The sequence below is a fragment of the Leptodactylus fuscus genome, chromosome 2 (genome assembly GCF_031893055.1).
Source record: "Leptodactylus fuscus isolate aLepFus1 chromosome 2, aLepFus1.hap2, whole genome shotgun sequence".
Lineage (NCBI taxonomy): Eukaryota > Metazoa > Chordata > Amphibia > Anura > Leptodactylidae > Leptodactylus > Leptodactylus fuscus.
In genome coordinates this window covers 252425977-252452823 of record NC_134266.1, presented here as the reverse complement: position 1 = coordinate 252452823, position 26847 = coordinate 252425977, and the positions used below count along the sequence as shown (strand labels likewise).

Genomic DNA, 26847 nt, shown 5'->3' with positions numbered 1-26847 from the left:
TTATACCCGTGCTGGGTTAGCCAGTCATGACACAAAGTCTTCTGATGATTGTTTTATTGCCCTCCTTTAGGATTACTTTTAATTGCTTTGACATGTAAGGAACAGGAAACACTATTTCTGACACAAATGTAGTTTGCCTAAGAGAAGGTTAGCAACTATGCAGGAAGGAGGAGAAAAAGTCTTGGAATGAAATAAATGACTTTCTCTACAGTTCTGTGCAATCCCTATAGAGGACTGGGAAAAGAATCAGCAAATATGTTCTCTTGAATGGACAAAAGTTGAAAACTTGCTCTAGCTCCATCTTTTGGAAGGTTACAGCCTATTGATCAATTCCTGGTTTACTTATACAAAACAAAAAACAAAAAAACACGACAACCAAACAAACAAAAAAACTCCCAACAACCTACAGACATTATCTGGAATTAAAACCAAACCAGAATCTGGGTACTAGTTGGCTAGATGAAAGGTCATAGGGGTGGGCCAAAAGGAATAGTTGTCTCCTTTGAGAAACATTGCCTTTACGAGGCCGCCTTATGGCGTAGAGAGTCTTACAGACCATACATACCCTACTAGGAATTCTATCAATGGAGCGTGCAAATAAGATTCCCTGAATAGAAAAAGAAAAACTTGCTCTAGCTCCACCTTTTGGAAGGTTACAGCCTATTGATCAATTCCTGGTTTACTTACACAAGAAAAAAAACAAAACAAAAAAAAAAAACAACCACCACCAAACAAACAAAGAAAAACAACCTACAGACATTGTCTGGAATTAAAACCAAACCAGAATCTGGGTACTAGCTGGCTAGATGAAAGGTCATAGGGGTGGACCAAAAGGAATAGATGTCTCCTTTGGGAAACATTGACTTTATGAGGCCACCTTATGTAGAGCATATGTAGGGAACGTACGGCTCTCCAGCTGTTGCAAAACTACAACTCAAAGCGGAAACAAACCGCTTGCGGGAAAAAAAAAAAGGGCAAAATCCTGACCAAAAAACCCTGTTTGAACTTAAACTTGGCCCTGAAAAAAAAAAAAAAAAAAAAAAAAAAAAAAAGATTCCCGATGCATCCCCATACACTGAAATATAAAAAAAAGTTGTGGTGTCAGAATATGGCGACTTTTAGAAAATAATTTTTTTTTTTTTTGCAAAGTTTTAGATTTTTGTCACGGGGTTAAAATATAAATAAAACCATCTAAATTTGGTATCCCTGGAATCGTACAGAAACATAGAATACAACTGACATCTCACTTTGGCTGCAGGGTGAACGCCGTAAAAACGGAGCCCGTAAGAAAGACGCACAAATGCACTTTTTCTTCAATTCCACCCCATTCTGATTTTTTTTTTTCCAGCTTCCCAGTACATTGTACAGAATAAAGTGTACAATCATGAAGAACAATTTGTCCCGTAAACATTAATCCCTCGTATGGCGCTGTGAGCGGAAAAATAAAAAGTTCTGGGGTTTGGAATGCGGGGAGTCAAACATAAAAATCAAAAAATTCCTCCGGCGGAGATTTGCGGCTGTGATAAGTTCCACTTAATATGGAAACCTGAATAAGCCCTAAAGCATCAGAACAGTAATAATACATATTGTTGATATCTAATGATTCTAGTCTATGTAATGGATCACATTAGAAGGATGGATGTAAAAACCATCAATACGCAGCCCATAAAGATAGGAGGAGGAACAAGCCCTCGGCAGGAATTGTGGCGCATCTTCATGCCAATGTCCGTTTAGGAGATGTTCTAGGTTTGGCATGTTCTGTACTATAGATTGATATTACATGGCCGACAGCCAGGAATGAAACAGATGTGAGATTGACTATTGCAGGATATAGAATGTGAGAATCTGAGATTTGCCTGATGGGACTCTTCTCATGGAATGCAAGCTTTAGTAATATGGAGGTTACTGAACTACAACTCCCAGCGTTCTCGGCCGGGAAGCCTTGTACGGTTCGGAGAGTCGTTGGCGGTCAAACTGTTGGATTTATGATACAGAATCAATCACATAGACGTATTTCAGAAATTAAATGCAGGTTCGGCTATTACAAGGCTTATTGAAAACAGGTGCTTTGGCAATTTATTACGGAATTTACGGCCTCTGAGAGCGGAGTAGACATTTTTATTATTTGAGATGACTACTGTACAATGTCTGCTATCGTGGAATACATCTGTCTGTCAAGGAACGTGGTAAATCTCAGCAGCAAGATGTCCTTATTATACCCATCAGGGAGGTTTCTCACCCGAACATTCGAGGGACTCTTGGACGGTGTTGAGCAGTCAAAGTTGGGTTTGCTCGATAGGATCACCCCCTTTCTCTTAGCGAGTCTTCCATCACTCCAATATCACTTCACTGAGACCAGCTACTGTTTTTTCCTATGCGTATTCCTACAGATAACAAAAAAAAATTTCCAAAAAGAAATCCCCAATGGCCAAAGCCTCTGGTCTACTAATACAACAAGGTCACGTAATAGTGGACCCTACCACCCCTGTTATGGTGACATCTGCTGGAAACTAGAAGGGAGATGGTGGTTTCTGGAGCCTCTGAGCATGTCTTAGTACAAATCTGACATGTTAGTGGTTTTCCAGGACTGAGATACTGATGACATATCCTTAAGATAGACCATAAAGTCCGACTTCCACTGTTTGAAGAGCTTGTAGCACTTGGCTGAGCTCCTCTGCCTCCTCCTATAAGGTCAGCAACATCACATCCAGTGGTCAACATGGCCACTTAGATCCACTCAAATGAATAGGGGAGAGCTGCAATACCAAGTACAGCCACTATACAATGTACAGCGCTGTACTTGGTAAGCAGTGACCAGGCTGAAGCACTTACTCAAACACTGCAACCTCTTCAACCATCTGATCTATAGGGGATTTTGGGCGTTGGATCCTCACTGATCTAATACCGATGACCTAGTCTAAGGACAAGCGATCAATATTATAGGTCCTAGGGAACCCCCTTCAAAGATATTGATTGGCCACAATGTGGTTGATCAATCATTTATGGCATTCTGCCAGCACCGTAACAGTCTATACTGGGTAACAAGGGAGTTCTGTAGAAAATATTAGTAATATAATGACTTCTTGGGGCTTCCACCCTGACGACTCACATTTTTTTGTGGACCAGGTGTAGTTGCTTATTGATGACTTGCTAATGAAAAAGCGGATATGGCTTCACGTGCTCCGAGCAACAAAAATAGATGTAAAATCACGCTACAATATGTAAGTCATGGAAGTCTCCCGTTCTCATGGGTTACGTGCATGCTCACCTGAGAGTGGAAGGGGTTGACCATTATATCCACTTCCATTTCCAGAACAACCTACCACACCAATATAACCACCATCAGCAGCTCGAGTCAATCCATTCACCTGAACATGACCTTGTTACTCGGCAGGCTGTACAATATACAGCAAAAACCAGATCAGCAAAGCAGTGTGCTCAGGGTGCAAAGGTTCTCCATGGTGACAAAGGATGTCATGTGGGGGCGCCCTTTCACTTCAGGATCTGGAATGCAATGTGAGGACTAAGCACAGTATATTCAGACTGTTCATAAGGAAGTTTTAGACTCCTGATGATGAAATATCTAAGAAACACGTTTGCCTTTTGGTTTTGTTTCATATTTGCATTTTATAGCCATAATAAAAAGTAAAAATTCTTCTTGACAAGTCACTTCACACTTCGAGGGAGCAAACATCGGGGGTCTCTCAGAACTTGGCGCTTGGGTTCCATATTATATCTCCATTCAGTTTAGCCATATTACAGATCCCTACAAAAGTATGAGATGGATTTATTATATGATATAAGAGTATTAATAACCTATATCAGACTAGTGGCGGGCTGACTCCCAGCACCCCCATCGATCTGCTGTTCTTGGCAGTAAATATAGTGAATGGAACAGGAAGCAGACAGCTCGGTGCTCCATGTAGGGGTCAAACCACAAAAAGCAGACCAACTCCCACTCATTTCAATGGGACCCAACTACACAAAAAAAAAAAAAAAAAAAGTACGGCCTGCTTCTTGCTCCAGTCTCGATATATCAGCTACTGAGAAAAGCTGATCGGTGGGGGGGCCTGGTGTAAGACCCTCACTAACCTGATATGGATAACTTATCCTTAAAAAAATTTCACCAATATTATTAGCCAAAAAACCCCCAAAAACTCTCTAACGCCCGGTTCACATCTGCATTAGAGCGATTCCATTCGACTATCCACATAAAATATATGGAAAGAAAAGTCCTGCGAGCAGCACTTTTCTTTCTGCATTTTTTGGGTGGGAACCACACAGACCCCATTATAATCTATGAGGTCTGCAGTTTTTCTTAGTAAACTTTTTTTTATGGGGATAGGTTTCTGTTTGGGAGGTCCCCAAGCAGACTCCCCGAATGGAAACCCAAACGCTAATGTGAACTGAGACGCAGGGCTTGTTCACATCTGCGCCCGGGGTCTCCATTTTGCAGGTTTCCGTTTCCTGCACGAAACTGGGCAGGAGACGGAAACCTGCAGGCATGTATCAAACCCATTCATTTGAATGGGTTTGAATAGTGTCCAGCCGTGAGGGCTTTATGCTCTCTGCGTTGAAACAGTTTTTTTTTTTGTTTTTTTTAACCGGACACAGAGTCAGACATGCAGAATCTTCTGCCGGCAGAAGACGGAAACCGGATACAGAGACCCAAACGCTGGTGTGAACCCAGCGTGAGGCTGGTGTACAATCTGCCAATAATCAGCTGCACTGGAGTGGCATGGAGTGGCAAACTATTAGGAGGTACATAGGGGGGAGGGCGACACTCTATCCAGAGAGTGACAGAGTTCAGCTACATAGTAAATCGGTCTGGCCGAGGTGTCGCCACCCTGCCCACATTTAACAAAAGTGTCAAGTGTGGTGGGAAGTGGCCCAAAGCAAAAACATTGTCCTCCAAAAAATTGCAACTTTTGTCACAACTAGGGTTGAGCGATTGGGATCGGATTCCGATCGGTGATCGAGTAAATTCCGATCCCGATCTTTTCCGGCTGGATCGAGGTCGGAGGTTATCTCAAGATTGGCTCAACCCTATTCATGTATATATCATTAATAGGGTTGAGCCATCGGGAAAGATCGGATCCCGAGCAAATTTCACGATCGGGATCGGCTGGAAAATGATCGAAAATCGGATTTTAAAATTGATCCTGAAATCTCAAGATCGGCTCAACCCTAGTCACGACTTGTACGCCAGTTGTACAAGACATGATAAACTGGGGCCTATTTGCATGAAGCTTTATACGGAAGTTACAAAGCACTTTTTTTTTTTTAGACTTCCTATTCACACTTTTACACCCCACCAGGTTTCATTCTAAGAAATATATCTGTACAAAAGGAAATTTATGTGCACAAACCAGTCCAAAGTGCAATATCTTTGTCCTCACAAGATACATTGCGATCAAAAGCATGGGGGGGACCTTCCCTCTCTGTTTGCTAAGTCAATACCAAGGGAATAGACCAGGGAGCCCATTATCAGTTCTTGCAGTCGAACTGATAGGACTGTAAATATTTTTTCAGGTTATCACAGGGGTAGTAAATATCTTTGCAGGTGTGATTCAGCTGACCGAAGCATCAGAATTTCCTAATTTCTCTTTTGTACAATCGGACAGAAAATCAGCAATAAAAGCTCTTCTGCACGAGGAAGGAGGGCGCTCGAGAATGTCTCAAAGTTGAAACTGGTGCAAAGCAGGTTCAAGATCAGTCAACATGCAAGTGGCGGGGACATAGGTTTTATTGTCTGGAGTGTATTTGAAGTGCGGTCATGTCTAATCCAGACATATATGCTTATCTTTAGAGCCAGTCAAGTCAATTCATCAAGGATTGCATAATGTTCACAGGAGTGGTCGGGAATTCGTTTCACGGAGGACTTGCTAGTATTCGCTGAACGCTTCTGATGGCTCTGACATACTGTATAACACTTGGACGCCATCCAACTTAAACAAAGGCCTCACACAACTGATCAACAGATTGGGATATCATTTTGCCTCATACTGTGTCATCTTGGTTCCAACTTCAAGGGATTCCATCGTGAAAAATCATGTACCTTGAAATGTATGGTGGAGCCACGGCGTCCATTGTTACACACGGCAAACAGGGCTGCCAGCTTTTCTTCTTTCGTCTTCAAACTTGATTGAAGTGGAATTCCTTCCATCTTGTCTCGATAGGAGTAGGATTGTTTCTTTCCCAAGAAAGCATTAACCGAAAGGTGTTACTTGACTATTTTCCTTCTCTCAGTAAGTGTTCGGGGCCAAGGCTGATCCTGGGAACACACATGCTTTACGCTTGGTTCACAATAGTGACGCCTATCTGTTGTGTGGGTCCATTGGTGGGCCCGAACAATGGAGAGACGGGCAACTAAATCAGCCATGCAGTCTGTCGGTGGTCTGTCGTTTTAAACTGAAACTGGAATTTTTGGAGGGCACTATAATGCTGTGTTCACAAAGAGGAATTTGCTGCAGATTTCGCCCTCGAATTTGGAGCAGATTTCTCCCCGAATCCGCCTCCCATTGTTTTCAACAAAAGGCAGAGATCGCAGCAGAATGCAGAAAAAAAAGAAGTGTCCTGCTCGATCTAGCTTCAGATTCCAGAGCTGATTCAGCCCCGGGGTCCTCGGCTCTAGTCTGTGATTAGGCCCATTTATCCGGGCCAATCAGGAGCGGGATGACGCAACGGAATACTGAAACACTGCATCAGCATCCCATTGTGGCTCTACTGCGGCAGACATTGAAGAGGAATTCCTCTTCAATTTCCAATATGTGAACATACCCTAACGGAGCAGAGGAGCCTTTAGGGTCTACCCAAGGCCTGGTAGTGACTGCACCCCCTTGTGATAATCTGGTCGAAAAAAAAAAAAAAAATGAAAAAAAAAAAATGAAATAAAAACAAAAAACAAATCCTAAAAATGTCTCTGCAATATACAGTAGTAGCATAGTCCAGAAGATTTCCCATGCGTACTGAAGGGACAAATTACTTTCAGATAAACAGAACCGGTTTCCAAATAAGCCTTGTAGTTCTCAGGGTGTAGTTCACAGAGAGGTTTTTGCAAAATGTTTTTTTTTTTTTTTTTTTGCAAAAAACACCTACCAACTGTCCTATTCATTTCAGTGTTAGTCGGAGAAGTGCCATGACCTATCTTCAGGCAGATTCTGCCATGCTTAGCCTATTGAAATAAATGGGACACAGAAAAAAAGGCTAGAATTTTTTTTTTTGCAAAAACCACTCCAAAATCCATTGCAAAAGCTAGCGTTCTTTATTGCCTCAAATTCATTTCAAAGGGGCCGGAATTCACCTGAAGATAGGAGGTTTATTTTTTCCTCTAGCTAGTGTAAGCCGATGGCTATTGAGGTAATGGAGGGGGTGTACATCTCACCCAGACTAAGGTGGGTGAGATGAGAAAATTCCAGAAAGAACTTTTCTCAGCAGACAACTATTGTTATTTCAAAGTTCCAGTTACTGGGCTGGATTTTTAGGAATGGCAGGTAGGTTGGTAGTGGGACCTGTCATTCCACCCCCCTCCAGTTCACACTTTGGGGATGTTCCGGCAGCGACTCAGCTGTAGAGTCTCCTCGTCAAGGAAGCTTAAAAAGCCAGCTCCAGCAGCAACAATTTGGGCAGAGCTTGGCTGGAGAGCCAAAGAGAGAGGTCATATTTTTGGAGCTGTGTCCTGAATGACTCAACTAGCTTTTAGATTTCTGTTATCCTAGGTGAGGTAACCTTTTCTATGTTTAGTTAGAGCCTAGCCGTGCAGGGAGTTATTTTTGTATGATTTCCTTTTGTTGCTGCACTGTATTTTTGAGTGAAAATAAACTCTACCTTTGTTTTGGACTAAAGAAACTGGGCTTGTGTGTCTATGTCACCCCACCTAGCAACCCCAGACCCTGACACTAGGGAAAAAAATCAGCTTAAGACTCCCAATGAAATGTCCAGAGTTACGAGGCGGAATCAGTCTCAAAATCTGTCTGTAGAAAACTTCATGTGAACATACCCTTAAAGGCTTTTTCGGGCCCAAAGATGGCCTGAGAGGGTCCACAGGAAAAGCAAGTCAACAAAATCAAATGAAGAATTGCCAAATTTTTCAGTCTTGCGCAAAGAGGGAACATGGCTTCACGGGAAGGGGGGATGATTTTATGGGAAAGGGGACAGGGCTTAAAGGTATTTTCCAGCTCAAATACATTTTTTTTTATTACCGTATACTGATGTCCTATTCACATGATAGGCCATCCTTATCTGATCTTCGGGAACCCAACACCCAGCCCCGCACTGTCCAGCCACCACAAGATACTACTGATGGTGGAGCAGGAAGCAGCTCTACCCTATATGTGCAGTACCCCAGCACCACCACAATACAGAGGAACGGGCTGCAGCTCTGTACCTATAAAATGAAAAGGAGCAGAGCCCCATGTAAAGTCTTAGCTTTTGCACCCTGTGGATAGGGAATCAGTATACAAAGCACTGTGGAAGTCCAGAAAACCAGTTTAGTATTTTGTAGGCAGTAATGCTTATGGAGTGTTCACCCTACAAAGGCAATAGGAATTTCACACAAAATAACTTTAGCTCTGAAGAAAAAAAAAAACTGGTTCAGTGTCATAAATTGAGGTCACTTCATACTGTCCAGCTAACTTATCAGCATTGCTTGTTCCTTGGGCATTTGAACTACGGATTTCCTCATTTTTTTGTTCCATGGCTAATAAAGTATCCAGAAAATCAACAGGAAAAGTGAAAGTCAACACATTGATAAGGCCAAATATTCCACCAGTAACAAAATGAATCTACTGAAACACTAATGTAGAAAAGGAACGTTGTGTTTCACCTACATTTTATAGATAGATAGATAGATATTGATTAATTTCTAGTAGAGATGAGCGAACACTGTTCGGAACAGCCGTTCCGAACAGCACGCTCCCATAGAAATGAATGGAAGCAGCCGGCCGTCAGGCAAAGGTGCTTCCATTCATTTCTATGGTAGCGTGCTGTTCGGATCGGCTGATCCGAACAGTGTTCGCTCATCTCTAATTTCTAGCAGTTTTCATCTCTGCAGTTCTCGGTTCTCCTTGAGCTGCTAGGTGGAGACTACCTACCATGAGGTCTCCAATAGGTAACACATAAAGAATACTGGAAATGGAGCTTCCTCTCTCTCACTCAGCATGTAGCAGCCTTATAGGAGATGTTATAGAGTATTAATGAACAGTATTAATAGTGAATTCACAAGAAAATGGCCACGGGCACGCGCAGTCGGCCATGCCCGAGGCCCAACCGCAAAGCCGACTGTGCATGCCTAGAACTTTGAAGAAAGCGCAGGAAGAAGACACAGAGAGTGGCCGTTCCAGGCAAAGATGGAGGCGTTGCTGGAGAGTTCTCTCGCAGCATTGGGGACGCATTGAAGAACTCATTTGCATAAGAAGAAAACCGGAATTTCTACAGAACGGCGGCATGAAGAAGACATCTAAAGGTAGGAGAAGAATAGCCTTTCTTAAGGCTATTCCTATGTATTAGGGACCAATAAAAGCATTATAATGATTGAATCCCTTTAAGCTTTCTGTATCTCCAGTAGCCTTGTGTATTGTGTACGCGCCTGTCTTACCTCGAACTCTGCCTCTACTCTCCATATAATTCTATTGCTAGCTGGACTCTGAAGTCTCATTGAGAGTCATTGCATTTTAAGGGCTCAGCAGAGATTTCAGAGTGAATGTCAGATTTACAATCTATATTCTTATATTTATGTAAAGTTGGTTGAAAAGTTAGTCGTTTTCATTTTGTTAGAGCTATTATTTACTTGATTAAATTTCATATTACTTTACAAAGCACCATAATGGGAATACATATTGCAGAGTGAAAGTATTTTCAGAGTGAAAGTCTGTAGGCAAATAAACAGTTTGATAAGAGGAAAACAAAGCATTTTTCTCTGATAGGATATATTACAAAATTTCTTAAAATTCCCTGCACTATTGATTTATGCAAAGTTTGTTGAAGCAACAGTAACAATGTAATGCTGTAGCTCTGCCACAATACGACTATAGTCTCACTTAGTGCAGGAGGGTGCAATATCGTTGTTATATAGACACTCCATACCCGCCATGGTTAGGCTCCTTTGTCTGAATTTTTGCTGTTATACATATATAATATGTGCAGATAAAATAAACCCATTACATTACAGACTGGGGGGGTTGTTTGGGTCTTTGTGGTATTCTTCCATGGAGCGACACTGATAACATAATCATTCCGTCTTGTTTTTGTTGTATTTGTCATGTGAAAAACATTTGAAGCACAATGCATACAGAAAAAAAACAAATAAATCAAATGTGTAAGGAATGTGATCGGGGAAATTCCTTAAATGAAAGCCAAGATTCTAACTTCATGAGGAGATTACAGAACAAACAGCACATGGAAAATAATGTTTATAGAATTCATAAGCTTTCAAACAATGTGCTAAGAATTATAAGACGCCTCGCTCCGCAGGTGCAGGGTGTAAAAAGAAATATCAGGACCCAACAAGGGACACTGGCTAAAGATTTACTCATGAATCATGAATTATATATGTAATAAAAAGATTTTAAAGAAAAGTGTAGGTCACCATTGGTCTTGCAGAACAGAGAATTATTTAACGGGAGTCTACCATCACCATGCTACAAAGCATATTATAGTGATAAGATACATAACTTTATTACATATGTCACTTTTATGTATTATTATATTAATGTAATGTATTAATGTATTATTATAATGGCCAGCTATATATATCCGTATATATTTAAGTATTACTATAACATGACTTACGCTGCAAATTTTCAAACATAACAGAGAAGAGGAAGTCGCGTGGGGTCATGTAATATTCTCCATCATACTGCAGAGAGGCAAAATGCATGAAGCGCTGCTTGCGGAGGGATTGCTTTTCTTGGCTCTCCTCAGTAACTTCTTCGCTCTGCAATAGAATAAAAATAAAATGTAGGTACATGTGATATGGGAGTACTGGGGTAATATCATTAGTGGACTGCACCCGGTCTAATGGGCAACACAAAACCACGTAGGAAAAACTAGATAGCTGAACGTCTTCAATTGGTCATAACATGGAATGAATCACCTGCTACACCCCAGTACAGTGATACACACCATGCCTCTGTACACACACTACTAAAGACAATGGTCACCATACAAAGCTACATTCACCCTGCTATGGGAGGCCGATCACACCTTTCCTTGGCCATTTCAGCTAATTACTGGAGGTTTCAAGAGCTGAATATTTAGCTGACCACTAGGTGGCTCCATATAAAACAGTGTTGTGCTGAGATAATCTCTTCAATGGTTTTTACCGTGGAAAAAAGCAGTAGGTAAAACTCATGGTTGTGGGGTTGGAATCGCAGTCAGGGCAAAGTTAGAAAAAAGTTGAATAAATCTGAATTTGACACAGAGATTCAAAATAATGGAAATATTTATTATAAATTTAATTATATTAGAATTAATTAGAGGTATAGTTTGTTACATATTTATTATTATAGGAATTAAATCACTGGCTTTTTCAAGAATTAGAGAATCTTCTGACTGACCATGGCTGTCAGCCTTTTATGTAGGAGTCGTAGTCAGGATGAAGAGGAGGGGAAGTCTGAGGAGGCGGCTGAGGGGAAGTCTGAGGAGGAGGCTGAGGAGGAGGCTGAGGGGGAGGCTGAGGGGAAGTCTGAGGAGGAGGCTGAGGGGAAGTCTGAGGAGGAGGCTGAGGAGGAGGCTGAGGGGGAGGCTGAGGGGAAGTCTGAGGAGGAGGCTGAGGAGGAGGCTGAGGGGGAGGCTGAGGGGGAGGCTGAGGAGGAGGCTGAGGGGGAGGCTGAGGGGGAGGCTGAGGGGAAGGCTGAGGAGGAGGCGAGGAAGGCTGAGATGGAGGAGGGGAAGGCTGAGGAGGAGGGGAAGGTTGACGAGGAGGGGAAGGCTGAGGAGGAGAAGGAGGAGGGAAAGGTTAAGGAGGAGGGGAAGGTTAAGGAGGAGGGGAAGGCTGAGGAGGAGGGGGGGAAGGCTGAGGAGGAGGGGGGGAAGGCTGAGGAGGAGGGGAAGGCTACACAGCAATGGTAAAATTACTATATTTTTATACCAGATTGGCCACAAAATCTGGCCATAAAGGATACTGTCTAATGTGTGTAGCCACTTATTACCTTATTTATAGGGGTCCAACCTCTCAGACCCCCCCACTCCCACTGATCAGCATAATGGGGAACCTTTGTCCCCCGTTCTGAATGGAGGGGTAGTTGGACAGCACTTTTCCAGCCATTTCAGTGGAAGTCCTAGAGATATCTGAACGCTGTACTTCGGCTAACTGAGGCACTCCCATTGAAATAACGGAAGTGGTGTGCGCACCTATATGACCGCCGTTCCATTTAGAACAGGGGACAAAACTCCTCTGTTCTCCTGATCAAGTAGAAAAATAATTCGGGCACTCAAGTATTAGGTGAATAAACTGTACAACTTTTTTTTTTATATTATTTGCAGCCCCCAAATCAAACACTGTGTAACGTTTTGGCCATCATGTCCTTCATCAGACATCTGATAAAGGAGCGGTATAAAAATAAGTACATAGAAAATGTATAATAAACAACAAGACAATAACGTCAAAGAACAATGCAACGTATAGGTTAGTGATGGCGAATCTTTTAGAGACCGAGTGCCCAAACTGCAACCCAAAACCCACTAAATTATCATGAACTGCCAACACGGCAATTTAACCTTAATACTGTGTGGATCGACAATTGTGGACAGTTACGGACCCACAAATTACAGTCGTGTGAATGGCGCTTTACAGAGCTTTCAATAATACAAATAACTTTGTACCGAAATGTAAAGGTCTCTGCATTTTGCACTTTTGAACAATTAATGTTCACTATTTACATCGCACAGGATCTGTTTTATAGTGACCGGCAATGTATTACAGCCTGTACTAATATCACGTCTGCTATAAAACACATACTGTGTGATATAAATAGTGATGGGGCCCCAGAAAGTATTATATGCTCCTCAGTACGCCCCCCTCCCACACAAAGTATTAGATGCTCCTCAGTACGCCCCCTACAAAGTATTATATGCTCCTCAGTACGCCCCCCCTCCCACACACTGTATTATATGCTCCTCAGTATGCATCCCCCCTAGTATTACTGCTCCTCAGTATGTATCCCCCCCAGTATTATATGCTCTTTAGTACGGCCCCCTCCCCTCACACACAACTGAAAACAGTGATTGCTCATCAACGGGAAATCTTGTACCAGATTCCCAGTTAGTGAGCGATCCGGGCGACATCATAGATGGTCCTGCGTTCCCTCTCTGGCATGCGTGCCATAGGTTCGCCAACACGGGCATAATATTAAATGTCTTGGGGGTATAAGCCATAGTCAAAGGTGTCTGTCTCTCTCCCGTTCAGTATACGTGCACTGCTTGGCATGAACATGTATGGATGGGTTAGGAGAGATCGTATGGTGAGCCTTACTCTGGGAATTGTCCATTGCTGGTCTAGATATATCGATGTCCAAAACGGTTGGTAAATTTAGCACTTTGTGATTGCTGTCCAATACTTTTACAGGAACTGGGCCTTGTCCAAGCAGCGCCCCATGAAAGTCATGACCTGATAGACCCTAGTTATAATATTGTAAGAAGATTATCATATGCCCCAACCATTAGAGATATGGCAAGGAACTCAATCAGTGCTCCAACTCTAAGGCAGAAAGTCCTTAAAACAGCAGATTATATAAGGTTTTACAATTCACCTTATACAAGAGGCTCACGTTACAGAACTCACATGTCCTAAATCCTACGACACAAATCTGATGTTTAATGTTGAATTTTGTGACTTTCGGAACATGTCATGCAGAAATCTCATCATGACAAATGTGCAATCTAATCCGTGTAACATGATTCTGTCCCGTCTCTTAGTACAAAAAGCAGCCGTCATATGCCGGGCATGTACTGACAGACATAGAGGAAGGTGAATCACAGCCCAATAGTCACTGGCAGATATAGCAACGAGAAGGAAACGGCTTCCTGCCGATGGCGCAAGCACCCAAAGTACTGGATAACGCCCGATGCCATACACGGCCATGGATAAACTCAGGAAAAAGAGATCTTCCAGTGAGTGAACCTTAAAACCAAGACGAAATAAGGATTAAATATCAATAAGAAAGTGTTAAATAACTAGGGAGGAAAAGCTAAGGAATGGGCAAAGTTGGACTCTAATAACCTTATATATAGGTGTAGGCTACATCCTTAGGGTCCATGGGCTGGCACAATCTGCCAATGATTTTGAGTCGTCTTCCACCCCAGAATCAGTGGCAGATTCCGCTACCGTTATATTCAATGGGAAGAAGAGATCGGAGCAGGACCCTAATAAAGCTCCTGCTAAACCAGTGGTGGAAAGTCAAAGCTCTACCTCGCCATCCTAATGCTTGGAGCCGGAAAGAGAAGATAAATCGGACGCATGTCTAAAGTTCCTCTTCATTTTCCAGAGTATGAGAGTGCCTTACATAGTCTGAGAGTGTCAAAGTATTGGACAATTTGAGACTGTGTAGGGACATGTCTCCTTGGGGATCTGCAACACCCATTGCTCAACTTAGTGATTTATTTTTAGGAGGAATACCAGAGGAACGCCATAACAGAGTTCTAAAAAAAGATGTTCTAGAATTGTTCCTTTATGGGTACGAGTATTTACTATAAGACACGTATGAGGAACGCCGACAAGGCTCCTATAAAGTACTCATCACAACCAGTATGTACCGTACCATAGACCTCACACTTTTATAAATACAGGATAACAGTACTGTATATAGGGGCACTAAGGAGCATTATACGGTATATAGGGGCACTAAGGAGCATCATACTGTATATAAGGGAGCAATAAGGAGAATTATACTGTATATAAGGTGTACAAAGGGGCATTATACTGTTTATATGGGACAATAAGGAGCATTGTACTGTATATAGGGGCACTAAGGAGCCTCATACTGTGTATAAGGCAGTAATAAGAATTATACTGTATATAAGGTATATAAAGGGGCATTATATTGTATATAGGGGCAATAAGGAGTCTTACACTGTGTATAGAGGCAATAAGGAGCATTATACGGTGTATAGGGGCACTAAGGAACCTCATACTGTGTATAAGGGAGTAATAAGAATTATACTGTGTATAAGGGAGTAATAAGAATTATACTGTATATAAGGTATACAAAGGGGCATTATACTGCATATAGCGGCAATAAGGAGCCTTACACTGTGTATAGGGGGCACAAAGAAGCCTTATACTGTGTATAGGGGGGCACAAAGGAGCATTATACTATGTATAGGGGGCAATAAGGAGATTTATACTGTATATAGGGGCAATAAAGAGACTTATACTAAGTATATAGGACAGGCGTATTACACTTTATACTAGGGCACAAAGGAGCATTACACAGTATATAGGGGTCCGGGCATTCTACTGTACAAAATAACTCCTGCTGTGCTATTGTGTTAGAAGCCTCCAATACAGGAAAAAAACTTCAGAAAAAGCATCCAACGCACACATGAACACAAACCAGGTACAAACAAGTGTAATATGGAGGTAATCTACTCTCTGTATTACAGCTGCAAGTCTCATAGTAATAACTTATGTAGGGGTCAATGACAATTATTTCGCGGCACACAGATGACTTCGTCCTTGACCTTTTTATATTGTTTCGGCGCGCCGTACATACAAGGTTCCCTACTCCTGCTGTAGGGGATAGAAGGCCCAGATAGGAAAACCCCTTTAAATGAAATTCTGGCTTTTAGTTTGCATATTTCCAGAGCTAGGAAGCCGCTCATTCATCAAATACATCAACGTGTAAGAGACCAGGAATCCATCATTGTTACCTTCTTTATTTTGGCTTAAACATTTTGGGTTTGATCTCAGTTTTTTTCACAACTTTTTTTTTGAAAGTTTCATAAATATGAAGTCTTGTCTTATGAAAGAACAAAAGGCAAAACAAGAAAGAAGGATTTTGTTTCTATTCCTACACGTGCTGAAAGACGAGCGAGTCTTGTAACCTATCTTGCCTTAAGTACTGTAACTTCAGCTGGTCGCTGTCCCACTCAAGAAGGTTCATCTGTCCAAAAAGTCACAACTGGACCAATTTATCTCATTTCATCTCCAGCATCTCTCTACATCAATATCCGTCTTCATTCTCAAGACCCTCCAGAACAAAACTGTACACCGCGACATGTCCTCAGAAAGACGTCTGAAACATGTCTCGTCTTCCTTTTTTTGGAGCTCTGTCATCCCACTATTTAATGATGATGAATGGTTCTCTGTCAGAACTTACTGCTCTACGCAACATGACTCTTGATGTTCTCCATCCTTCAAGATCAGAAATCCTGTCTGGCAGCGGCTTATCTCCCCTGGGAGGAAAGGATGGGGTATAGTGAATCCAACATGCCTTGTTCTTCCTTTCCCCCAACCTCTACTGTCGCTGGAGAGTCAAGAAGACCCCGATATACAGAACATTAAAGGGATCCTATCATTGGTTACCCTTTTTTCTGACTAACACATAGGGATAGACTTAAAAAAGGCTATTCTTCTCCTATCTTTAGATGTCTTCTCTGCACCGCCGTTCGGTAGATAACCTGGTTTTCGTCGGTATGCAAATTAGTTCTCTTGCAGCACTGGGGGCGGTCCTCAGCGCTCAAACAGCAATGGGGGCTTCCCCAATGCTGCAAGAGAACTCGCCAGCGCCGCCTCCATTTTCTTCTGGAACGTCCTCTCCTTGTGCCTTCTTCCATCTTGGATTTCAATTTTCTAGGCCCCGGGCAGAGCCAACTGCACATGCCCGGGCCACAAAAAAATGGCCGCTTACACAGTATTTTCTTGTGGCCCGGGCATGCGCAGTTGGCTCTTTCTGAGGCCTAGAAGATTGAAACCCGAGATTTCTCTCGCAGCATTGGTTCTGAGGTGTATAGATGTAGCAAGCTTGATATTAGCATTCAACTCAGCGTAAGATGCCCACTATTACAGATGCGTACCAACCAGTCACATATTAAATGGACACTCTTGGCATATAACGGGTACATGTGGGCCTATTGAACATAGTATATACCCCTGGAGCTGGGAGTCACACAGTGATGCTGAAAGTTTGAGTCAGTAGACCCACAGAAAGACCAGGACATGCGGCTTTAAGACAGGACAAAAATGTACCTGTAACACACATGTGAATCCAGCCGTGACGTGTAAAACTAAAGGGGTTTTCTAGGCCCAGACAGATTTTACATACTGATTTCCTGTCCACAGGATAGGTCATCAATATGTGATCTGTGGGGTCTGACACCTGGACCCTGCACAGATCAGATGTTGCAGCAGTTTACAGGATGGGCGGCGAACACAGTACAGCTCTTATTCAGGTAATAGGAGCGGAACTGCAATTCCTCAAACCACCACTATGCAGCGGATGGGGCTGTTGTGTTGCTCCTATTACTTGTATATGAGTGGTGCCTATCTATCTGTGGGGCTGGATTCTGGTTGCCCTAACCTATCTATCTGTGGGATTGGGTTCTGGTTGCCCTAACCTATCTATCTCTGGGACTGGGTTCTGGTTACCATAACCTATCTATCTATGGGACTGGGTTGTGGTTGCCCTAACCTATCTATCTGTGGGACTGGGTTCTGGTTGCCCTAACCTATCTATCTGTGGGACTGGGTTCTGGTTGCCCTAACCTATCTATCTGTGGGACTGGGTTCTGGTTGCCCTAACCTATCTATCTGTGGAGCTGGGATCTGGTTATCACAACCTATCTGTGAGGCTGGGATCTGGTTATCATAACCTATCTATCTGTGGGGCTGGGATCTGGTTATCATAACCTATCTATCTGTGGGATTGGGTTCTGGTTGCCCTAACCTATCTATCTGTGGAGATGGGATCTGGTTGCCCTAACCTATCTATCTCTGGGACTGGGTTCTGGTTACCATAACCTATCTATCTATGGGACTGGGTTCTGGTTGCCCTAACCTATCTATCTGTGGAGCTGGGATCTGGTTATCATAACCTATCTATCTATCTATCTGTGGGGCTGGGATCTGGTTACTCCAACCTATCTATCTGTGGAGCTGGGATCTGGTTATCATAACCTATCTATCTGTGGGGCTGGGTTCTGGTTACTCCAACCTATCTATCTGTGGGACTGGGCTGATATCACGGACTATGGTGCCTTTAAGAAGGCAGGCAACAGTCCCATGACTCAAGACAGCAATGCTAACCACTTACAAGGCAGAATGGTTATCCTGGCTTATCTGCAGTGACCACTATCTTAATAAAACCGCCCATGTAGGTGACAAATATACTGTACTGACCACACTTATTCACATACAAGGAATGTCCATTACAATGCGAAGACATAAGACGCAGGTAGATTATATAGGTCACAGTTAGGTATGTAGAACGCTTCTATCTAGCAGTAAAAGTTATGTCAAAAATGTCTTTGATGTCAGACAATGTAAATATAATAAAGATATTAAGACACAGTCAACCCTGAGCGATAGGAAGGAGAGAAAAAATCTGCCCTGACAGCATGAGAAGAGATCGCTGCTTAAATCCCACATTTTTATAGGAGGAAATTACAGAAATAAAATGTATAGATCTTAAGGGATTAGGAGTGGGGTAATCTGTGGTGTAGCCTCGGCCTTAGCACCTGTACAGTCCATGACCTCACCTCAGTCAGTGACTGATGGACGGATGTCTTCAAGTTACTCACGTCCCATGTTTCAAAGATAAATAATTGGAGGAATATTCCTTGTATGAGACGTCTGGGGAAAAGATCCGGCCTGAGGGTGTGTAAATAGTGAGCGGTAAATCCACATTTGTCATCTTCCCTTTCAGTCTCCTGTAATATAGTGGCCGGCCTTTAATGATTATTTTGCTATAAACTCTACAGCTGTCAGCACGGCAAAACAAAGGCGGCTAATGGAGAGCCAGAGATCTATCTTGTGGCTCCACTAAGACACATGGCGGGCGTGGGAAACACACCTGTCAAGAGGGGGCGCTCCAGAGTGAGAAAATCTACAACTGGACATCATACCGCCATATAAGAGGCACTCAAGCCAAGACCAAGACAAGAATTTATGGTACAATGTCAACAACATTATGTATTGGGGTTTTGGTTACGAATTTAAAGGGGATTCCACTCTGGACAATTTTTTTTTTTTTTATTTTAAGAAGGATCCCTTCTCCGACCAATGAGATGTAAATATTGTGGGGAAACCTACATTCTAGGGCAGTTCGAAAAATAACCAAAACTGAACATCAACCGGGATAACAGGAGACTTTGTTCATGTTGGTTATTTTGGTTCGGCTATTACAATAATCGTGAAATTTTACCTGCAGTTTCATTCGGACCAAAAACATCCGGATCGGAACTGCTATTATACTGTGGGGTCTCTTCGGACACTGAACAACTTTATTAGATATCGATAGAAGAAAACCCAAATATCCTGACGCACTGGCTACATGGGGTGTGTGTGTGTGTATGTATGTATATAATATATTTCCATATATATAATCTATCTATATTAAATAATATATAATATGTACTGTATATTTATATCTGTAAGGGAGTCTTCACATGGAGTTACGCTAACGCTCATTCTGAACGTAAAACCCGTTCAGAATGAGCGTGTAAAAACCAGATCCCATTGATTTCTATGGGTGCCGCCATACGTGCGCTCTCAAATGAAATCAATGGGATGCTTTTTTCCCTATTGCTTTCAATGTGATACGCGCGTATGCTAGCACCCATAGAAATCAATGGGATCTGGATTTTACACACTCATTCTGAACAAGTTTTACGTTTAGAATGAGCGGATTGTATACTCTGTGTGCAGGCTCCCCAATAGCTCTCTCTAGAAATCATCACTATTTAATGAATATTTGTGGATAGATAGATAATAGATAGATAGATACATAAATGGTAGAAGATAAGGTGGATAGATATATGATAGATAGATGAGAAATAGATAGATAGACATGATAGATAGATAGATAGATAGATAGGAGATAGATAGATAGATAGGAGATAGATAGATAGATAGATAGATAGATAGATAGATAGATAAAATATCTATTTATATGTTTATTCAAAAAATCTAGGTAAACCATCCCTTGTTTTATTTACTTGGGTTGACATCAAAGTACTGGGGGTTTACACGGAGGAGAGTATATATATATATATATATATATATATATATATATATATATATATATATCAATGCTGCGTCCTGTGCCTTCCGGAGACATACCGATGTGTAATCATTTAATCATTTTCATAACACACTGCTATGAAGTCGGTTATTTCCACCCAAAATAGAAGCAGAGCTTTTTATGACCATTTAAGCAAAAATGCTTAGAAGTGTGCACATCAAAAGATCGACACACACCAAGACATGTCGCAGCACACATAAAACACCTTGACACACAAACCATGTCCAGACCGAGCTACTTCAGTGTGAAATGTGGCTACATCACGGTGGTGAACCTCCAAGAGTCCAGCGCCTGTCTACTGACATAACTATACATGCAGAGCACTGACACATCATGGGCCGACACCGAGCAGTCGCTGGTAGTGAACCGATGTTATATGTGATTGATGTCTCCGGTCCCTCACTAGCAACTGCTGATGCCACCGATTGGTTTCCGGCGGGAAGGATGACCGTTTCCTCCACCAGTTTCAGTATAAAACCGACAGAAACAGTGTGGAAACCTGGCGAACCCCATTATAGTCTAAGGGGTTTGCGGGTTTCTGTGTGTAAACACTTTTTAAGCAGACAGAGTCTCCGTCTTTCAAGTCTCCATGCGGACCCGAAGGACGGCAACCCTAACGTCAGCGTGAGCCTAGTGTCAGAGGTCATGGACTGCGACAAGTACGTGGCACATGACTGAATGGACAATGGCGTGCCCAGGAGAGGAGAGTATGCTTTTTATGTTACACTTCCACAGCTATGTGTCCACTTCCCCGAGAGCCCCTTTAGATGCATCTTCCCCTTTGCTTGAGAACATTTACAGAGACATTTGTCAACACGTTACAAACCGCAGCGTGAAACACAGAAACCACATAATACATGGAAATCTTTCAGCGCCCATTTATTGGATTGCATAAAAAAATTTGGACGTAATGTTCAGCTTTTCGCAGTGCCAAATGTCACGAGGGTCCTAAAAGTCCATCAGGGTTTCCAACAATCCATGGACCTCTATTGGTGTTGACCATGATGGATCATTCCAATAGGTCTCTGATATGAAATATACCCAATCATATTAGATAACACAACACGTTTGGATATTATTAGATCAGATGGCCAGGCAGTCACAACTTGGTAGAAATCTTCTGGTCTCCATTCTTTCAATGTTCAATGCGGTCAGACAATCCATGCGCTTAGGTCAACAGGAGAGACTTCTCTATTTAACCATTTGAATTCTTCCTGTGCACGTTCCGAGTAGTTTTTCTTCCATTGCTATGAAGACCACAGCCATGCTCGAGTCCTAGTAAATCCCAGGGTCACTTCCTCTAGTAGTAGGTAAGAATACATTCAGGAGAATGCTAAACAATCTTGTGAAAGTCTTGAGAAAAGGTGGTTTGCAATAAAGATCTGATCTTATAGGAACTAGAACAAGCAAATAAAGCTTCAGCCGGGCTTTTATGTCTCGCAGTCGTAAACCTATCACTGTCCAAGAGTCCGAAAAGATCTGTCTCGGGAGTAAAAATAAGAAAGTCTTAGGCTAAAGCGGACTATGAACCGAGTTCAACATACAGTCATCCTGCCCAATTCCCCTATACACATGTACGATTGTCTCAACTCCTCGGGCAGCGGCTCATTTCCCTGTGAACAAGAAGACTGGCCAGTGAAAATCCAAAAGCCCAATTCTTATGTTATGACAGCAGAGGTAGGGGGAGAGTCGGAAGGACCCCAACTAAGAGAAATTGTATTATTCTGTAGCCCTGTTGTACAAGGCATACAAATGAGTAGTGAACAATGGGGCCACTCATAACTTTTACTTTTATAATTTATTGTACAGAGTCCTCCATCCATACAGGGTTTCCTCCATCCATGCCGATATACCTACTTTTGCTGCTGCAGATTTTCGGAATTCAGACTGTGAGCCTCAATGAGTGTATGGACTGAAGAAAATATTATATATATATATATATATATATATATATATATATATATATATATATATATATATATATATATATAATTTTTTTACTGTAAGGGAACCACAGGGGTAATGCTCTCCTTCAGAGGAACCCATACAACTCTCCCAAGACTATAGTAGATGTCACAGCTCCTATTGTTACCAAATTCGCAAGGAACCTCTAATTCGGGAAACAATGGTGACATGAGAAGGGGATGATCCGGATCCATTCACTTGAATTGGAGTTAAGCTGCAGTGACTCAGTTCAGCCACTAGACAGAGAACAGCGCTGTCTGCTTCCTGCTCCATTCTCTGTGTATCAGCTGATCGGTGGGAGTACCAGGTTTCAGATCCTCACAGATTTGATAATGAAGGCCTATCTTTATAACTGTAGCCTGGAAGACCCCTTTAATAAGTGACTGAGAGGATAACCCTTGAATGTACCCAGTGACACCAATAATAAATCCCCATGATGTGGCCTATCCTCAGCCATGTAAAGTCACAAGCTATCCTCATGTTCATGGCCATCAAGAAGGCAAACATTCTTGGTGAAGGAACTGGTGAATGGCCTCTTGGGGGAGCTAGTGGGACAGAATTAACAGAGAACCTAATACACGTTATAGATTTTGGGTAACGGAAGTATTAATGTATTTTACCACTGAATGAGGGCGATTTTCTTGGAATGGATACACAAGTCATATAATTTATTAGGGAGTATATAAAACCGTTATACATTTATGTACGCGAGAGCCTGTAATGCCTATGCCCAACAGAGAGGGAAGAGAAGGCAGAACAGGTGGTGTCCGACCGCACCGAATGTCACAGCCTTTCCTGCCATTACAGAAGTGCAGACAGCTTGGGAACTTTTGGTTAAGAAAATTCCACTCTTGTCGGCCGCTCCAGCTGCTCTGGGATGTAATGGAGGATGAAGGAACAATTTCAGGCTTCACCCACAACAAGATTACTATATAATAATTGATTTTCCTGGGCCGATTAACCCCCTACTTGCCCAAAAGCAGGACGTGGAGTAATTATACTGCCAGGAAACATTCCGTGGATTGTCCGAAATGTATGACTGGCCAGCCTTGGTATCAAACCCCAAGCGGACTCCCCGAATGCAAAAGTGAACTGTGCCTTACAGCATCATATAGCCGTCAGCCATATATGAAGGAGTCAGAGTCAGACGGTGGAAAAATAGAGGAGTCAAACTTTGGAGAAAACCGAGAAGATGGTGGTTTGACCTGCGAACTCCTTAGCCCTGCTATCTGGCATTGGTGTATAGGATTCTGGAGGAACAGCTGTTGCTGCTAGTTATTGAAAGTGAACGGGCATAAAAATTATATTACGCATAATAAAATAAAAATATATATTTGTTAGGGGGCGTTGACATTACCGTTGGTGTCCGTGACTATTGTCTGTACAAGATTTTATCAACGGACACCAGCTGGTCTGTTTGCAATTTCCATTCACTTCAATGGGATGTTATCTTGTGTCCTTTAGTGTCCGTTTACAACCATGTCCGTTTTTTTCAAACATGCAAACAAAAAAAATCCGACGTGCAGGACTTTACTGTCCGTTTGAAAAAACAGCAAGTATCCGTTTTTTTGTTTGTTTTTTTTTTTTAACATTGAGGTCTATGGGCAACAAACAGTTGCGGACAGTAACTGACAGCCATCAGTTACTGTCCGTTTGTGTCCGTTTTTTTTTTAAAGAGGACCTTTCACCACTTTTGGGCACATGCAGTGTTATATACTGCCGGAAAGCTGACAGTGCGCTGAATTCAGCGCACTGTCGGCTTTCCCGATCTGTGCCCGGTGTGAAGAGCTTACGGTGCCGATACCGTAGTGCTCTATGGTCAGAAGGGCGTTTCTGACCATTAGCCAGAGACGTCCTTCTGCCTCGCGGCGCCTATCGCGCTGTGCTGTGGAGCGGGGAGGAACGCCCCCTCCCTCTGCTCACACAGGCGTTCCTCCCCGCTCCACAGTACAGCGTGATAGGCGCCGCGAGACAGAAGGACGTCTCTGGCTAATGGTCAGAAACACCCTTCTGACCATAGAGCACTACGGTACCGGCACCGTAAGCTCTTTACAGCGGGCACAGATCGGGAAAGCCGACAGTGCGCTGAATTCAGCGCACTGTCAGCTTTCCAGCAGTATATAACACTGCACGTGCCCAAAAGTGGTGAAAGGTCCTCTTTAAACGGACACCTTCTGTGAACCCTACCTTACCCTTCGTTCACATCTGCATTCGGTAATCAATTCGGGGTGTCTGCATGGGGACCCCCGAACGGAATATTGAATGTAACTGTACAGTGTGCAGTCAAAGTACATGGACTCCATAGACTATAATGGGGTCCGTGTGCTTGTCGTGCGCTGCCCACACGACTTCATGTACTTTCCTGTCCGCATGTTCCCTGCGGAGATCTGGCGGCAAGCACACGATCCCTATTATAGTCTATAGGGTCCATGTGGTTTGACTGCACACCGCTTGCAGTTGCGTTTGGTATTCCGTTCGCAGGGGTCTTCATGCGGACTCCGCTGGACAGAATACAAATGCTGAAGTGAACGAGGCCTTAATGATCGCTTCTGCACTGTGACTTTGAACTACCTGCTAGATACACCATCTCCTTAAGGATGCTTGCCGTGGCTTTGAAGAGGATTACATTTCAAGTCATAATCGATGCCGACGAATTTGTAAATCATTCAAAAAAAAAAAAAAAAATTGAAAAAAAAACCCTGGAGTATTATTCATCTCCAAGAAATACCTTTGTGGGAAACAGCGCTAGGTATGTTAAGTCAGTGACCCAACTAAATTGGCCTGTGTTAATGGCCCACTCTGAAAATTGAGAAGTGATTTAACAAGCGCTGTGGTATTGCTTTGATCATTTAACATCATTACCTCCAGCTACTAAATCTCTGTAAGTTATGCAGCACTTTATCTATTAGTTCTGCTAGAGATAAAGCCTCCTGTGCCGCACCGCCTCGCAACCTTCCTGGCAAATGAATCTCCACAGTATTTATTTTAACGAAAAAAACCATCTCGAAGCAGAAGTGAGGCCACACAGCTGGAACACCTCCGAAAGAAAACAGGGCGCAGGAGGAAGCGAGAACGAGCGTCGGCTCCACCATGTATCCCATTAAGAAGGGTTCTTCTACAGCCCGTGGTGAGGCTGCGGCCTTCAGAGGAAGCCACTTTAATTGTTCTGACATTTATGGCCGCGGTCGGCTATAGGAAGGGGAGGGGGGGTGGAAGATCGAGGCGACTTATCCTAGTTTATCAAACATCAAAGTATCGGATCTATTAAACATCTGTAACTAGCACCAGATAGATAAAAGTTAATAGGCCACCTCTTTATATGGGCCGTGTTAGTTACTAGAAGGGGAAAGCACGGTAATGGGGAGGAAATGAAAGATCGCACGGTAATGAAGAGGAAATTAACTGTCCCACAGGGGGGAAGAGGTGACTAATGTAATAATCATGGGTGGAAAATACACAATCGGAAAGGAGCAAGTGGAATCTAGATACTAGTTCTGGTCTGTTCTAGTGAAGGTGCGTGGGTAATATACGTAACCTGGCGCACAAACACAATACACGGATGTCAATGGACTTATGTCATTAATCACATGTGTCAATATAGGAGACTGACGGAGATAACAGAATTCAGCACCCAGATGTCTCCATAGACATGAATAGAGTGGATGCACATAAGTGGTCGGACGCTCCATTTATTTCATGATACAAGGGATGATAATAATGATAATACATTTTATTTATATAGCGCCAACATATTCCGCAGCGCTGTACAATTTGTAGGGTTCACGTACAGACAAAAAGATACATTACAGAGTAATAGTCACTTCACACAATGGGACTGAGGGCCCTGCTCACAAGAGCTTACAATCTATGAGGTAGAGGGGGTGACACAAGAGGTAGCAGGGGCGGCATTGCTTATACAGAGGTCAGACACTTTTGTAATAGAGGTGACTGTCATTACACAAACATAACTTTATGAGCCGTCACCAGTCGTGTCCTTTAACATGTGGATGGAGCTTGGACCTACAAAGTTAGTCTGTGATGGCATCATATCATGTGGGGAAATGTGGGAGCGGGGACAGAGGAGGGTTCATTTTAGGGATTCTAATTACAGTACGGAAGGGTTTACATTAGGAATTGTGATAGGCCTGTCTGATAAGATGTGTCTTTAGTCTGCGCTTGAAACTGTAGAAATTGGGCGTTAATCTGATTGTCCGGGGTAGAGCATTCCAGAGAAGTGGTGCAGCTCGGGAGAAGTCTTGTATACGAGCGTGGGAGGTTCTGATAATAGAGGATGTAAGTGTTAGGTCATTGAGTGAACGGAGAACACGGGTTGGGCGGTAGACAGAGATGAGGGAGGAAATGTAGGGAGGTGCGGCACTATGGAGAGCCTTGTGGGGGAGGGGGATAACTTTATATTTTATTCTATAATGAATAGGCAGCCAATGTAGCGACTGGCACAGACCAGAGGCATCGCTGTAGCGTCTAGCCTGATAGATGACATTCAAGGGACATATTCTTGTAATTAATGGGGGTTCCAATAGTCAGACTCCCAATAATATTAAGAAAATGGGTAATCTGTTCCAATCTGAATATGCCAATCATTTAGTAAGTGCTGCCTGGGGTTTCCAGGCTTTATAATAGATGA

The 26847-nt window shown here is 42.7% G+C and overlaps 1 protein-coding gene across 1 annotated transcript in view; it reads right to left on the bottom strand.

Annotated features, from left to right (window-relative positions):
• MICU2 (mitochondrial calcium uptake 2) overlaps nucleotides 1-26847 on the bottom strand; it is a 197180-nt gene that overhangs the window by 87576 nt on the left and 82757 nt on the right. Inside the window, exon 2 of the mRNA XM_075266068.1 lies at nucleotides 10789-10933. Within this exon, the coding sequence (XP_075122169.1) occupies nucleotides 10789-10933 (145 nt within the window). The remainder of the gene's footprint in view (nucleotides 1-10788; nucleotides 10934-26847) is intronic.